The sequence below is a fragment of the Leishmania martiniquensis genome, chromosome 22 (assembly GCF_017916325.1).
Source record: "Leishmania martiniquensis isolate LSCM1 chromosome 22, whole genome shotgun sequence".
Taxonomy (NCBI): Eukaryota; Euglenozoa; class Kinetoplastea; order Trypanosomatida; family Trypanosomatidae; genus Leishmania; species Leishmania martiniquensis.
Window position 1 is genome coordinate 66,545 of NC_090157.1, and position 15,717 is coordinate 82,261.

A 15,717-nucleotide genomic window follows, 5' to 3' on the forward strand; every position below is an offset into this window, starting at 1 on the left:
AGGGAGGGGGGGTGAAGGGCTGCTTGGCCTCCACACGGCGTGTGGGCACAGGGACACACTCCCCCGACGATCACCGGGGTGAGAAAGATATATATTTTTCTTTTCCAAATGTTGTTCAACCGCGAAGTAGTCAACAAATAGTTGTATACAGCCGCAGCTCAGCAGTCTCGGCGGCACTATGGCTGCATCCGGGTCGCCTGTGCCGGCGCGTCCGCCGCTGAGGCGGGCCACGCGCCTCGCGGAGCCTGCTAGTTCCTCCTCGTCCCTTCGTCGTATACCGGCCGCGCGGACTGCGCCAGGCGAACTTGCGTGGGCTGCACACCATCACTCCGCCGGACTGCTCCCAGGGTCCTGCTTGAGCGCGGAAGCAGTTGTGCCGGTCGTGCGGCGAGTAGAGGGGGGAGTGAGGCGCATGCCGGACGAGTCCGAGACGGAAGTCGGCCAGCCTCAAACCGCGGCCCTCCGAGACCGTGCACACGGCCTGGACGTCATGCTTCTCCCTCAGGCGCATCAGCTCGTGGCATTCCACAAAGTGGTGTGGCGATCCGCCACGCTGGAGTTCGGTAGACTCGACGATGCGATTCGCGGTGTTGCTTCCATGCGTGCGGCGCACGCACCTTATCCCTCTACCCGGCCACCGGTGGGGGACGCCGCGCACGCCGCACCCATGCGCATCAGCGCTCACGGGTACTGATGTTCTCGCGCCTCTTTTTTTTCCTCACCTCTGGTGTGCTGACTGCTGACTACAGCTATTGTTATGCACTATAAGTTGTCAGCAGCTGTGGAGTGTGTGTGTGCACAGCTCCACGTTCGTTGGGTACTGGCATGCCTCTGGACGGCGTTGCCCCGTGGGGAGTCGGCTGTATTGATCCGCTATCGTTGACGAGGTCACTGCGCACGCGTACGACGGGCTTCTCCAGTCGCATGTGCGTAGGCGGGGAAGAGGAGCTCCTTAGAGGCTGTGACGGCATGAACACTCCACTCTCTTCTGAAGCGGCATGCCTGCAAAGCTGTCGGTGTGCGAAGCATGATTTTCCCCGCTGCTAGCGAGGCCACTACGCATGAGGAGCTCACGGCCCGCCTTTTCTAAGGGAGACAGAGGGCAGAAAGGACGGCGACAAAGAACAGAGAGGGAAAGGCCTCCTACCGGGCTCGGCGAAGTCACAGAGAAAACAGATGTGCAATCGCAGGCTCGGGCGGGGGCGTGGGCACTTCAGTGTCTGTTGAATAGCGGGCATCACCCCATCTGCACGCCATGCGGTCACTGCTCGTCACACTCGGTAGCCATAACCCACTATACAAGCCGCTGCCAGAGCAGGACTGGGCAAGAATGGCCTCCCCTCGTCTCGAAATGTCGCCATCCACCTCCCTTATGGCGATGGAATGGTAACGCCACGTTGCGTTTGTCGTTGAGCGCTGCATCGTGCACGGCAGTGCCGGGAAATGTCGGCCTTGAGTGGGAGATTGGTGACGAGGTCGTTGACTCATGCTGTTCGCAGCTGCTTCTACGGCAGTGACCGATTTGGCGACCCTATACGCCGACTCGTCGTGCGGCCATGCGCCATGACCAAGGAGAAACTGAAGCGTGTGGTACACACGCGTCGGGTAAGCAACACCAGTAAGGATGCCCACGTACTAGGGTAGTACAGCAGAATACACACACACACACACACACTGACAAAATTGGACAGAGCGAGGGAGAGAGAGATGATGGCGAGAGGAGGGGAGGAAGAGGGGGTAAGGTAAGAGAAACAAAGGCCAAAGTAGTGGAAAACGCGGGTACAAAGAAGGCTGGGCGTGTGGGGGGGGCGGCTGGACAGGAGAGAGAAAGAGCGCGCAGAGAGCCGAAGACGGAAGAGATATATATATAGATGACAACGAAAAACAGCACACATGTTAAAAGCAACGAGAGCAGCGCAAACAGTGAGCTTGAGGTCGAGACGAGGGAGGGGGGAGGCAAGGGCAAGCGGCTGCGGTAGGCAGGCACCAACATGCACCCTTAGTAGATGTTCGAGCCCATGAAAATTCGACTTACGAACGTTCTCCTCCCACCTCTCTTTGCGGGCTGGTTCGGGTCCCTCCGTGAAGAAGAGTACGGCACGAGGAACCAAAGACTGAGACGGAAAGCAGAGGTTCCTGTGGAGTAAGCAGCGTTGCACCCGTGGCAGCCCGCCGAGCACTGTTGGCGTTTGCAGATCCCCTCTTTACCAACGCGTCTGGCCCTCTCGCGCATCAGCAACGAACAGCGTGAAAAAGAACAGTGCGAGCTAGGAGGCCTAATGCTACTTGGATAAAGAAACAGTTACGCACACGCAGAGGTGCGTGCAGGGGCGTACATCTTAGGGCACAAGTGCGGCGAAGAAAAAAGGAGAACATAAGAGAAAAGAAAGACGAAGAAAAAGCAACCTCAAACACGTCACTCGCCTCTCACTTGTGGCGGCAACTGCGGTGACGGGAGTGAGCGAGGAGCAAAGGGTGATGGAGGTTCGGGCCAAGGGGCACACGCCCAAAATCACAGCTCAGTGGTTCCAGGACGCGCTTCGCCAGCAGATCTGCTCGCTGTGTTAGCAACCCTCAGCTTTGAAACGAGGATGCCGCGGCATAGGGGTTATGCGAAAAGGATCCGCGAGTCGCCATGCCGCTGTGCGCGTTCTGTAGGCCGCGGAGTGGCCGCAGCAGCGGCTGATTATCACCATGGCTCTCTGAAGCTGCGGTGCAGCGTGGGAAATGTGGCCTGGAATGAGCCTGACTGTTACTAAGGGATCCGTCTGCGTACGACCCGCTCTGGGAGACGATGCTGCCCTGGAAGTGCGGGGGGTTGGCGTGGGAGTTTGACTGCGAGTGGGCGAGGTGCGGCAAAGAGCCGCTCGCGGTGTTGAACGACGGCGGATGAGAGGCGAAGTCCGGCATGCTCCCTTGCAGTTGACCGTGGCGCGACTGGGTGCGGCAGTAGCTGAGAAGCTCGTCTTCGCCGACGAGAGGAATCTCGCGGCACAGATGCAGGAAGCTGCATTCGTTGCCGAAGCGGCAGAGGCCCTTCCGATGTTCGCGGCAAATCTTAGACTTGGGCACGTGCAGCCGCATGCCGCCGTTTTCCTCGTAGCGCGACCAGAGAAAGCGCGTGGGGCAAATGTTGTGGAGTGCAATGACGGCATTCTGCTCCGTGCTGTTGCCTTTGTGGCCAAGAGAGCCTTCGCCACCGTTGGCGGCCATGTTCGACTCGCCGTTCGACAGCGAACCAGCCGCGCTTCCGCTCTCGCGCTCCATGTTGGCCTCTACCACTGCGGTCGACTCTTTCTCGCGTGGAGGATCAATTATAATGACAAGCCCCAGAGGGAATCCTTCCATGTTGCACTTGGCGCCGTGCGCCGGGCAGCAGGACGGCGTGCTAAAGGCCTCGTGCCGCAACTGCTCCACCACGCTCGGGTTGGCGTGCACCTGGAAGCAGCGTTCACTTTGGCGGCAACGCCCTTCCATGTAGAGACGACACAATCCAGGAACGAGGCCGTCGTCTTCGAACGCGAGTGTCGGCTCTACGGCGGTTATCGGGATGGAAAGCTTCGTGCTTGCTGTGTCAATAGCAAAGATCGACGTAACTCCAGTAAGTCGCGTGCCAGACCTTTGCCTGCAATTGATCGGAGACCTTGTCGAGTGGCTGCCCTGCCGTGGCTTTAAAAGCGGGCCCGACCCGAGGGAGCATGCGGAGTTGCCGTTCCCATACGATCCTGTTGGGATCGAGTTTGCGGTCGAGCCGACGCGCACGGTCGGGAACGACGAGGGAATACCGAATTGCGCCTGGTAACTCATCTCCTCCGGCGGCTGGGGGGGCGGCGGCCAGTAAAGACGGCCTCGTGGCCTGTGTATGTGCCTGGGGAGGGTGGGGCTCTGTCCTTGTGCGCTTCCTTCTGCCTTTGAGCGCGCACAGCCATAAACAACGCCGTGTTCTCCTCCGCAACGCCGGGTATCATGCAGAGAACCAGCGCCTGCAGCAATCTCGCTGGAGGCACCGACCGACTAGCAACAACAACGACTAAGAAAAAAAACTCAGAGAAGCAAAAGGTAAAGGGAGGAAATCTGCGAAACACGCGAGGGCGCAGAGGAGTGAGACAGCCGCTCAACGCGATGTCTGCTATTATATATATATATATAGATGAAAGGTTCTTTTTTCTTCTGTGTGCGTGTCGTGTGCGGCAACGAGTGTGTCAATGCGTACGCCGCGTCTTCGGGCACAGCCTACTTGTCGTGGAGACCCCCAGAAAAGTACACGTACATCCATGACACGAAGGCGCCCGAAGTGTGCGCCGGACATCGCACATGAGAAATGCGCGTATGCATGCAAAAAAAGCATATGTAAAGTAAAAGAGGCAGTTGAGAGTTGAGATTTATATGCTGTGTTCTCGTTTCAGTGCGCCCATTCCCCCTGCCATACAACACACACACACACACACATGCACGTGAGCCGAATGTCACTCGGCCCCCTCCCCCAACCCACCACGTCACAGGCCCCATTGCATAGTGCAAAGCAGCCCTCGGCACGCGGTGCAGCAATGCGCCAACGCGTTCCTCGGAGCACGCACCCCTGCCTCGTACCCTACCCACGCCCCTGAGCAGAGGGAGGGGGAGGGGCGGGTGCGAGTCACGCGAGTCACGCTGGCCTTTTGCCTGGCATAAGGGATGGCGCAAATGTGTGCACTGCCGCAGGCCCGTGGCCCTGCCACCACCAGAGGGGCGGCTCGGCATCGAATAGGGGAGGGAGGGGGGGTGAAGGGCTGCTTGGCCTCCACACGGCGTGTGGGCACAGGGACACACTCCCCCGACGATCACCGGGGTGAGAAAGATATATATTTTTCTTTTCCAAATGTTGTTCAACCGCGAAGTAGTCAACAAATAGTTGTATACAGCCGCAGCTCAGCAGTCTCGGCGGCACTATGGCTGCATCCGGGTCGCCTGTGCCGGCGCGTCCGCCGCTGAGGCGGGCCACGCGCCTCGCGGAGCCTGCTAGTTCCTCCTCGTCCCTTCGTCGTATACCGGCCGCGCGGACTGCGCCAGGCGAACTTGCGTGGGCTGCACACCATCACTCCGCCGGACTGCTCCCAGGGTCCTGCTTGAGCGCGGAAGCAGTTGTGCCGGTCGTGCGGCGAGTAGAGGGGGGAGTGAGGCGCATGCCGGACGAGTCCGAGACGGAAGTCGGCCAGCCTCAAGCCGCGGCCCTCCGAGACCGTGCACACGGCCTGGACGTCATGCTTCTCCCTCAGGCGCATCAGCTCGTGGCATTCCACAAAGTGGTGTGGCGATCCGCCACGCTGGAGTTCGGTAGACTCGACGATGCGATTCGCGGTGTTGCTTCCATGCGTGCGGCGCACGCACCTTATCCCTCTACCCGGCCACCGGTGGGGGACGCCGCGCACGCCGCACCCATGCGCATCAGCGCTCACGGGTACTGAGTGTGTGAGGGTGGTGCAAAGGAGGGTTATTGAATCGTCGGCTGAGCATTGGGCAGTGTTTTTTTGGAGTTCTTGCGGGTAATGTATTGTTGATCAGTGAGAAATGACATCCGCGGTTGGGAATGCAGCGTTTTGACGGTGAAGCGCCCGCCGGAGGGAGAAAAGTTGCGGGAAGGCGGATGTGAAAGGATGGCCAAACTGAATCACGTCTCCCGCTGTCTGGGAAACACCAGCAGGTCTGACGTGACGGGATGAGAGCGGAATGACGCGCTCAGAACGGGGATCGCCCCAGGGTCTGGAGAGGAGGAGAGGAGGCGCGGCGTGCATGCGCGCTGGAGGACGGTCGGTGCTCAGATACGAACGGCGCGGCATTTGATACCTTTGTTTGGTTGAAAAATCTTCGCCATGTGGTGTGTCTGCTGCAGCTGCCGTCTTTTTTTTTGTTTTTTTTTTGTACACCTGTAACGTCGACGATTTGAAAATGGAGTGACTGCAGAGAAATTGCGGGTAGGCGGCAGTTAGTGCTGCGCATGTGAGAGGTGAAGCACGAAGAGTGCACACCAAAGCACTCAAGGAGTGACACGCTCGCATATAGAAAAAAAAATCAGTCTAACGCAACGCATAAGCACAGTGATGACATTACACACACACACACAGGCACCGACAAAATCAAACAGCAGCCGAGGAGGACGAGCAAAAGGCCGTGCCAAGTGCGGAGAGAGGGGAGGGGACGGGGGGAAGAGGAAAAGGGAATCGACCAGACGCACAAGCCGACATGAAGGGATTAATATGCCATGCCGGCAAGAGCGCGTCTATGAGAATCTTCTGCATGTCTGTATGTTTGTGTACCTGTGTGCACGCGCGGGGGCACCTCTATGCGTTTCAGGGCGCCACCCCTGTTTGACAGCCAACTCACAGCTGCGCATGTTTCACTCGTGCACCTCTCGTGAACTCAAACGTGAGGCATGAAGAGTGAAAAAAAAGATGCGCGTTGGTGAGTGTTTGTGTGTGTGTGCGTCTCTGAGGGGGAAGCGGCCAACTGACGTCCCGCAAGCACGCATCTAAAGAGTTGTTTTCACTTTGTTTCTGCTGTGCTACCCCTCTCGCGTCTCCTGTAGGAGGTGGCGACGCGAGGGAGAGAAAAAGAGAGAAAGACAGGAGGCAGCCAGCAGCACAACGCTCGCCTCTGCCCGCATTGTTTCTTTCATCAGACGCGCGTCAGATGCGAACGGGCGCCATCGGCGCCGAAGGGTCGATGGGCATTCGCAAGGCCTTTCCCTTTGAGAGAAATTTGGCAAAGGTCTGTCTGCTGTGAGCACACGAGTTGTTCAGTGCATAGAGAGAGGCAACGCAGGCGAGGAGCGTGCGTTGCTTGAATTGCTCGTCCTTGCGCTCTGCCGCTTTCCAGTGCCGCTCTCGGTACGCCCAGAGAGCGCACAGCTGATCCAGCAGCGCGGGGTCGGCGGCGACGAAGAAGATGTAGCGGACCGCCTGCTGGCGGAAGGCTTGCGGAGCGTGTGAGGTTTCTTTGGCCACGAGCTCCACGACGGCGCGCAGCTGCGAGATCATCGTGACATGCCGCTGGTAGGCGATGTACCTCGCGGGCAGCCGCTCCACCCCGGGTTTGGGCTTCTTGGGCTGGAGCACTTTCACCTTGACCTGATACGCCTTCTCCGCCATCTTCTTTGGGCAGCTGCACCGGCAGGTCGCCGGTGCACAGCAGCTGTAGCTCTGATTTAGCTCTACTTTGGGTTTCATGGCGTTCCTGTAAGGAGCTGTTGCTGCTGCAACGGCTTCGTTGCCACCAGGGGCGCCGCTACTCCGGAGAGCCGAATCGTGCGGCGGCTCTTGCAGCAGGCTTCCTGCCTTTACCGGCAGCACCAGCGTTTCGACACTGCCCACAGGAAACACCGCGTAACCCGCACACCACACCGTCGTGATGCTGCCCCGCGCTGTGGAAGTTGCGGCCCCCTCTGCCGGTGACACCGCGTCCTCCCGACTGACCGGCGGCCACGTGTCCTGCATCTCGTAGCAGCACTCCACGTAGATGCTGTCGACCGGCGCCCCGGCAAACTGCAGGACCGCCTTTTTCTTCTTGTGCGTCTTGTCGTGAAAGAGCCATGTGTAACCGCCGTGCTTACTGGTGGACGCGACAATGCGACGCACGGGCACCTCGATGGCTGGCAGAAATATATTGGAAGGCGTCACGGCACTCACGAGGCAGAAGCACCGGGAGTGCGGCGGCGGATGTGCCGGGACACGAACTTTCTGCAGCACAAACGACAACTTCACCTCGCCAGGCGGGCGGGCCAAGGGAGTGGGTGCGAGGTGCATGTCGGGGCTGATGCCGGGCACCACGTTGCGGCGGCGCTTCTCCTCCGTGTCGTTTGTGGAGGAAAGTGTCGACTCCACGGCCCAGTCACCGTTGTAGCGGGGCACGGGTAGGCCAGCCTCATAGGCCTGCAGCACCTCCAGCGGACGGAACACAGTATAGAAGAGGTTTTCGATGTACAGCAATTTGTGCGGTGGCGCGGTGGACGCGCGCAGGTGTGCAGGAGGGTCTGCCAGCAGCACACTGCGGATGAACTGGGGGTACTGCACCGTCAGCGTCCCTTTTTCAGTATCCTCGATGGAGAAGACGCTGGCAAGCACGCACAGGTAGGAGGCGGCCTCAATGTACGTCTTGAGTCTTTCGAAGAGGGCCTTTGTCATGACATCGCGCACGATCGCGTGGCGCCCCATGTAGATCGTGTTGCTCTTCCAGCGTATTAGCGTTGAGCGCTGGTTGACAGCGTTCTTGCGAAGAATCCGTAGGACGTAGACGGGAGTCACCTCCCACTGCATCGGCAGCGGTGACTTTGCAGACGCCGGCACCGCTGCGTTGGTGGCAGAGCCGGCAACTCCTTTTTCCTGCGCGCCCGCTGCTGCTGCCGGGCCACCCGCTTGGACTATCTGCTCCACGTTCACCACCATCTCTAAGGCGCCTTCTGTGGACGCACCGATGCTGATGCGGAAGCCTTCGATGATGGGGCTGGTGCCGATGCCGAGCCGGCGCAGCAGAGCGCTTAGCTTCGTCAGCGGCATCTCCCCACTTCGGAACGTATCGCTCGCCACAAAAGCCTGTGACACCTGCTCCTTCGCTCGCGCCACCACACACGTGTTGAAGATATCAAACATCGCCTCCACCGGCAGTGGCACTGGCGCGTTCTTCAGAGCCTGTTGGCGCTCAAGGTGATTCAGTCGCAGTACGTGAAAGGCAATGCGCATGGAGCGCTCACTGAAGCAGCCGTTCTTGGTCGGGATGAACGGCGTGTCCAAGTCTTCTTGCCCTTTCACTGCCGCATAGGACGGTGCCCTCGTGCGCTGCATGGAGGAGGCGGCATCGGCACCGTAGCCTCGGACGGCCGCACGCTGCGCTTCGTAAAACTGCTGCAACGCCATGAGTCGCTGGAGGAATCCCCATACCGTGTCCTCGGCAGACTTCAAGAGAACGAAGCAGCGCTTCGGCGCCGGGGGTGGGCGCGGGACATCCCTTGCTGGGGCCCGCAGGACCACCAGTTCCCGCTGCGGCGCCGTTCTGCTTTCCGACAAGAGGGACGTGGTGAAGCTGCCGTAGTCATACGATGATGTCGTAGAGGTGAGCGACTTGCTCGTTGCGCTGTAAGAGTAGTAGCTGTAGGAGTACAGGTAGCTGTAGTGGCTGTCATCGCCGGTGAACGACGAGCCGTGGTAGTAGTATTCGTAGTAGTAATAGTCAGAGTTGTCCGTGTAGTCACCGCTGTAGCTCGAGCCGCCGTAGTTGTAGTAGTCCGAAGAGCCCGACGCCATGCCAGCACTTCGAGTTCCGCGTCTCTGCCGCCCGTCCCCGGATCCGGCGGAGGAGTAGGAGTAGTAATAGCTGCTGTCTCCTGTATACGAGTAGGTGCCCGAGTAGTCGTGCGAGTCCTCGTCGTAGTAGTAGGAGCCGTCGGTGTAGTAGTTGCTCCCGCCACTGTAGCCGTAGCTCACGTCCCCATCCTCCGAGTACGAGTACGCGTACGACCCGGTGGAGTCCGCATTCGTCAAGGCGGCGGCCGCCGACTTCGTTGCCGGCGGGGCGGTGACTGCGGTTTGCTGCGCCGGCCCTGCCTCTCGTATGGTGGCCTGCTGCCCTGTTCTTTCCACCTCCGCCTTGGGTACCCTGAGCGCCGGCGGTGGGGCAGTCTTGGTCTCGCTGCCGGAGTAGCTGTAGCTGTACGAGCCGTCGCTGTCGCTCTCTGTATAGGAGTCGCTGTACGAGTCGTCATCGTCTCTATTCGATTTTGCCGGCCCGTTCGTTTTGCCCTCACTCTGGCGTATCGCTCTTGCCGCGCCTGCTGCCCGCGCGTCCACCGAAGAGGTGCTCTCGTAGCTGTAGCTATAGCTGTCGCTATCTGTGGACCGGGCCGGCTTCAGAGCCCCCGCCTGGGATGGAGAGGGCGCCCTCTTGTCCTCGGTCATCTGCGCTGCCGGTGCGGCTGCCGGGGAGCGTCGCGGCGATTTCTCAGTGGTGCTGCCGGTATACGAACCGTAGCTATCCGAGTAGGTATAAGAATAGGAGTAATCGCCGGTGTAGGAGCCGGAGTACGAGTAGGTATCGTCGGTCATTGACGTTGAAGGCCGAGGCCACTTGCGCTACAGGAACACGCTCGTGCGTCAGGGGACACACAAGCACCAGGGCCGGAGGACGAAGTTGCGGAGACCAACCCTACAACAGGCGTCTATGCACCGCTTATCTCTGTGTGTGTGTGTGTGTGTGGATGTGCTGTAGTGATGTGCAGGATGTATTCGCTGTGCGTCTACGGTACCGGCACGACGACTGCACGAGCGGAAGACAACCACCGCGGCAATTGACTTCGATTTCGTACAGGTGCCACGCGCGTGCACTGCCCTCCGACTCGAATACGTGTCTCTCTTGCAGACACGGTGCTGCAAAGCAGAAACGAGGGGTGGGCAACGATAGAGAGAGGGTTGCGGGCTTGTATGCGATTGAGGAATGGCGTCACACCCACCGCATGATCAGCATGTGCGCAATATGGTGTCCTGAATACGGCTGGACGAAAACACATACATAACACAAAAGATAAGCAGCTTTACGCATTGACGATTCAGCTACAACACTTTGGCTACCTCAAACAAGATGCCGAGAGGGGAGCGACGTGTGTGTGTGCGTGTGTGGGGAGGGGGAGGAGGAGGGGGCGCGGTGCCAATAGAAGGGTAGCAGGGCTGACGCGCGTAGAGAGGGTACAGGGGGAAAGCATCGTGCCACATCGCCATGGCGTCTTCGTCTTTCCCCATTGATGGGCACCCTCTCGTTTTGCCTTTTTTTTGTAGCCGTTGTTCACCTTGCAAACTTCTGTTAAGGCACCTTAGGGTGCCACGGCTTTAGACACATACAGACAGACAGGCAGACAGAGAAAGCGAGAGCGAAAGAAAAGACAAAATGGGAAAACACTTGTACCGCGTAGCTGACATGAATAAAAATATAAATGTCTGTGTGAATGCGTGTGTGGGTGTGTAAACCCCTCCAGGCCTGCCGCATCTCTTCTACGATGCAGTACACTGTAGGGGGTTTTCTTCCTGCCATTTTACATACACTCTGAGGCGTCTCTGGGAACGCCGGTGCGCACGCCTGTGTGCTCAGGGTCACATCGAATGTGTGCGTACCCGCTTATTTGTGTTTTCGTCTTCGTGCGGACGTAGCGCGCGTGCGTGAAAAGGGAAGACGCCAGAGGCACCATTGGGGAATACGAATCAGAGGGGCGACACGTGCACGCTACTGTGAAAGGCGGTGAGCACTATCCACGCAAAGGAGGACGGAAGAGAAGGGAGAGTAATCACACGACAACCGATAAGAGCACAAACTCTTGCCAGAAGTGATAAGGGGAGAGGGGGAGAAGAAACGGACAACGTGCACATCCGCATCCACACACGACACTGAAACCTCAAAGATAGAGCCGACAAGAGAGAAGAAACACCTCGCTGTACTTGTAAATGCCATATTACCACGCGCCTGCTTTCTCTCTTTCTCTCTCAACGATACCAATCAGTGGCCGAGGATACCAGTGGTAGAGGGAGGGAGAGGGAAGGAGTATGGGTCTATCCATGCATGGGGCGGGTATGGCAGCAACGAAGGGCCGTGCTCAAAAGGCGGTGCTCTTGCCCATGCGTACTTGCACATGATTCTGTGCGTGAGTGCGGGCTGGCACTCTTCTATCCAAGAGACAAGCGTTTTCAAACGACGGACCAGAGGGTCTCGTGAAAAAAAAAAGAGGAACGCACTGACACACACGCGCAAGCAGGTAAACTTACACAGAGAGAGAACCTCGATGAGCTAAAATACAATGCGCGACAAGAAAAAGAAAGAACCGTAACCACTTCTCAACGGGGAGGGGGAAAGGAGGTACGAAGGAACGACGTGTACCGGGCGAGTCTCTGCTCCGCGTCTCTGAGGCTCGAAACGAAGAGCTCCATTAGATGAGAGGCCCCATGAATAGCGAAGAGAAAAGCAAAGGAAAAGCGCGCGAGAGGTGCACTCGACGAAAAAGAGGAGATGAAGGCGAGAGGACTGCGGAAGCAAAAACAAATGCACGAAAGCAACGAAGAGCAGCACCTTCGTTCGACACGCACCCACGAGAGGCTTGCATTTACGTCACATCGACTCGGAGAGAAGGCGAGAGGGAAGAGAGGGGGTGGAAGGAGGGTCGGGAAGATACCGACGCAGACAGCGAGAGGCATGACGCCTGCGCATGAGGGATGCACGAGAGCTGTTAACCACCTCTCCGCCTCCGCGCCTCACTCCACTAGCCTTTGCAGCTTTCTGAATGCCTCGTGTGCCTGCCTCCGAGCGGACAGCGCAGGGGGGAGTGAATGTTTGTCTTGTGCATTTGGGAGGGGGAAGGTGTGTGTGAGCGAGAGAGAGAGGGGGGATGAACAGGGAGTAGGGAGGGAGGAAGGAGAGGGGAAGAGAGGCAGATGCGAGTGCCTTTTTTTGCTTGCAGGTGTATATATATATATACCCGTAGAAGGCAACGTGTGGGGTGTGAGCGAGTTATACAGGCGAAAAGAAGAAGATGACATGGAGTTTTGGATGACGAAGAAAAAACGCCGCCTACCGTAGAAGAGGCAAATAAAGAGAGGGAGCGGCAGTACGAAGCAACGAACGACTGATCGGGGGCCACATCCACAAGCGCACAGTCGAACATACGCCCCCTCCTCCCCCTCTCTCTCCAGCACTACTTCCGCCAGAAGAAAGGAGGCTGAGGCTCAAAGAAACGAATGAAGAGATGGTCTTCGTGCTTCACCGTCTCCGTGCCCGTTATCCACACGTCAATCAGCACGAGGGCGAGCACGAGTGGATGTGGTGAGGGCACGATGGAAAGCAGAGGGAAAAATGTTTGACAGGATGCCGTTTGGTTACGGCTCTTTTCCATCCCATGAGCGGTCACGTCGACGGTGCCGCAGAGGGGTACCCTGGCGCTCGTGACCAGCACACGGACACGTGGCCCCCCACCCCCAACAGACCAACGTCTCTCCAACGCACGTGACCGAAACGGTACACGCTCCCTTCACCTATCGAGGAAAAGGAAAAGCAAAAATAACAGCGAATCGACAATGGCGCAAGGGAGGAGGGCCCGTAACACTGAAGGAGATGAGAAAACGGAGGGGAAAGTTTGTCACCGGGCTGACGCTGCACCTTCAACGTTTCCGTCCTCCTCTCCCCCCAAAAAGGAGCTCCACCTCGTCCGCCATCCACGGCTTTCTGTATCTCATCCTCGGCGCACAAATGCGGTCGGCGCCAAGCGTATGGACGCCTCTCTTGGACGAAATGCGGAAGAAGAAAAAAATGAAATAAGCCATGGACACAGGTGAAAAGACAAGCAGTGAGTGGGTGTGTGAAGTTGAGAAAGAAGAGAAGGCCCAGAGGAACAGTAAAGTGGAGGAGAGGGAGACGGAGGAAGAGAGAAAAATAAAAAAGAGGGAGGAGGGGGGAGGGGCACTGACGATAGATATGTCCATGTGGAAAGGATGCGAAACGCACGAACACACACACACTCACACACAAAGAGGGACATGAAGGTAAAAAAAACGGCAATGTGCGCGTGCGCCGGTGCGAAAACACACGTAAGCACACCTCTACGCATAGACTGACATGGAGGCCTGAGACCTCTCAATATGCTCACCTTGGGGAAGGAGTTGAATGGCAGAAGCAAAGATCTTCGGCTCAACTCGTAGGCATCCACTTCACCCTGTGACTACTCCTTCCCCTCGCATCTTTCTTCTCCACTTGTATGGCGTCAACGCTTTTCCATTAATGTTTGTATGCGGCTTTCCATAGTCTGAGCAGAAGGGCGTACGGCTCGTCGACTTACGTGTACACATGCACGGCCACCGTCACACACTTGGAAAGGGCAAAGGAGGGAGAATAGAAAAGGGCGATGGGGTGAGGGTGTTGCGGTCTATGAGGCACACGAACGCCCAAATACTCCCAGCGTGACAGAGATGCTTACATCCTGCCCAGAGGCATCTGAATGCGTGGGTGAGTGGGGGTGCGAAAGAACGCGACAGCATGAACGGCGACACAGACAGGGGGACGGAAGCCGCAAGAAAAAAATGGGCGCGGAGCGGCAGACACACGCCGGAAAAAAAAGAATCCTTAGTGCACACGCTCCCTCCTCCACATCGACAAGTACACAACTCCTCCCCCCTCCCCCCAAAAAAAGAGAAAATGTTTCGGTACGCCACTGGAGAGAAAGAGGGAAAGGTAAATGAAATGGGAATGTAAAGGCGCGCGCGCACACACAGAGCACGGCGAGACATCGACGAAAGTGGGAAGAGAGGGAGGGAGGGAGGGGAGTGGGTGGTGGTGACAGAACACAAAGGGCAGGGAGACAGACAACTCAGAGCAAAGGGAAGCTACAGGAGCGAGAGAAGAGTCTGTCGGCTCCCTCCATCTCTGTGTCTGTGTGGTCGAGGAGGAGAAAGGATGAGAAGACATGGGAAGAGGGGAAGACAGTGCACACAGGGGATGGGCCCAACAGTGTGAAGGTGCGTGCGCTTGTATCATTCTACGACGCTACATCAGCGCAGACGCGCAGGAGAGGAAAGCGAGAGGGGTGGGGAGGAGGATCGCCAAGGGCAGTAGAGAGAGGCTACGCGGTCTTTGCACGCTGCGTCGCAGCGTAGTGCTGAGATATTTGCTCCTTTAGGTCCGCGCACACGTTGTGGACAGCCACTTTCATCACCTCCACAGCCCGCGGGCCTACGGCCGGCACCTTCTGCAGCACCGCCGCGCAGTTCTGCGCCGCCGCTACCTCCGCTTCCTTCTTCTGAATGACGTTCATCATGTGCTGGAGAGACGGGAACCACAGCGTCACGCGCCAGATGATGTACAGCACGCTGCTGATGATGTGCGTGAGCACGTGGAAGGCGGCCGTCTTGGTGAAGTCGAAGTCTTGGTAGTTGTTGACGTATGGCTGTGTCTTTTCCGTCACCTTGGTGCGCACAGCCGTTACCTGTTCCTTGGCGTTGTCCACAGCGCTCTGGGCAGAGTGGCGCGCGTTCTCGACGGAGGCCTTCGCACTATCCACCTTTGCCTTGGCGCTCTCCACATACGGGTCGGCCATTTTGCGGGCATCCTCGACGTACTCGTGGGCGACATTGACGACCTTTTTGACCGCCTCCTGCAGGTGCGCCTTGTGCTCCGAGGCGATGCGGTGCCCCTCATGCACATAGGACTGCACAGTGTTCATGGCGTTCTGGACGCCATTCTGGGCAGCGTCAGAGGCGTTCTCCGCAGCAGACGAGAGAGTTTTATGCGCATCCTTCGTTTTGTGACTCATCTCGACCTGCACCTGTGAGGCAACCTCAGAGATTTTGTCGGCCACCTCCTGCGTCTGGTGACGGGTATCACGCGTGCGGGGCATTGTGTATCGAGGCCGTGTTCTTGGGCGCGCTTGCTGCCGCTTTGTTGTCGAAATCCGCAAACAGTTTCCCTCTCCACGTTATGACTGCTTTGAGAACGCTGAGTGAGCTAATCGAGCCGCCAAAGCAAAAACAGATGTCCCGTTAGAGAGAGAAGGGCCTAATAACCTCTGCCGGTGTGACCAGCACGATGTTGGCGGCGCCTGCCGAGCGGTGTTGATTTCTCGTGCCTTCCCGAAGGGCCGTCGGAGTGGCTTTGGGGGGAGGGGGGAGGAATGGATAAGAGAGTCTCAAGCCGAAACAAGAAAATAAAAGCAAAGACAAAGAGAGC

General features: G+C 58.0%; 3 protein-coding genes across 3 annotated transcripts; all 3 read right to left on the reverse strand.

Annotated features, from left to right (window-relative positions):
* Nucleotides 1-2,574: 2,574 nt before the first annotated feature.
* Nucleotides 2,575-3,807, reverse strand: LSCM1_02864 (uncharacterized protein; the record flags this gene model as incomplete). Its single annotated transcript, XM_067320429.1, has 1 exon — nt 2,575-3,807. One exon carries the CDS (start codon nt 3,805-3,807, stop codon nt 2,575-2,577), a length of 1,233 nt encoding a protein of 410 aa, XP_067178741.1.
* A 2,855-nt stretch (nt 3,808-6,662) lies between these two features.
* LSCM1_02865 (uncharacterized protein) lies at nt 6,663-10,070 on the reverse strand (the record flags this gene model as incomplete). Its single annotated transcript, XM_067320430.1, has 1 exon — nt 6,663-10,070. The coding sequence occupies one exon, from the start codon at nt 10,068-10,070 to the stop codon at nt 6,663-6,665; it is 3,408 nt and encodes a 1,135-aa protein (XP_067178742.1).
* Nucleotides 10,071-14,614: 4,544 nt separating this feature from the next.
* LSCM1_02866 (uncharacterized protein) lies at nt 14,615-15,388 on the reverse strand (the record flags this gene model as incomplete). The annotated part of the gene is made up of 1 exon (XM_067320431.1): nt 14,615-15,388. One exon carries the CDS (start codon nt 15,386-15,388, stop codon nt 14,615-14,617), a length of 774 nt encoding a protein of 257 aa, XP_067178743.1.
* Between the last annotated feature and the right edge of the window lie 329 nt (nt 15,389-15,717).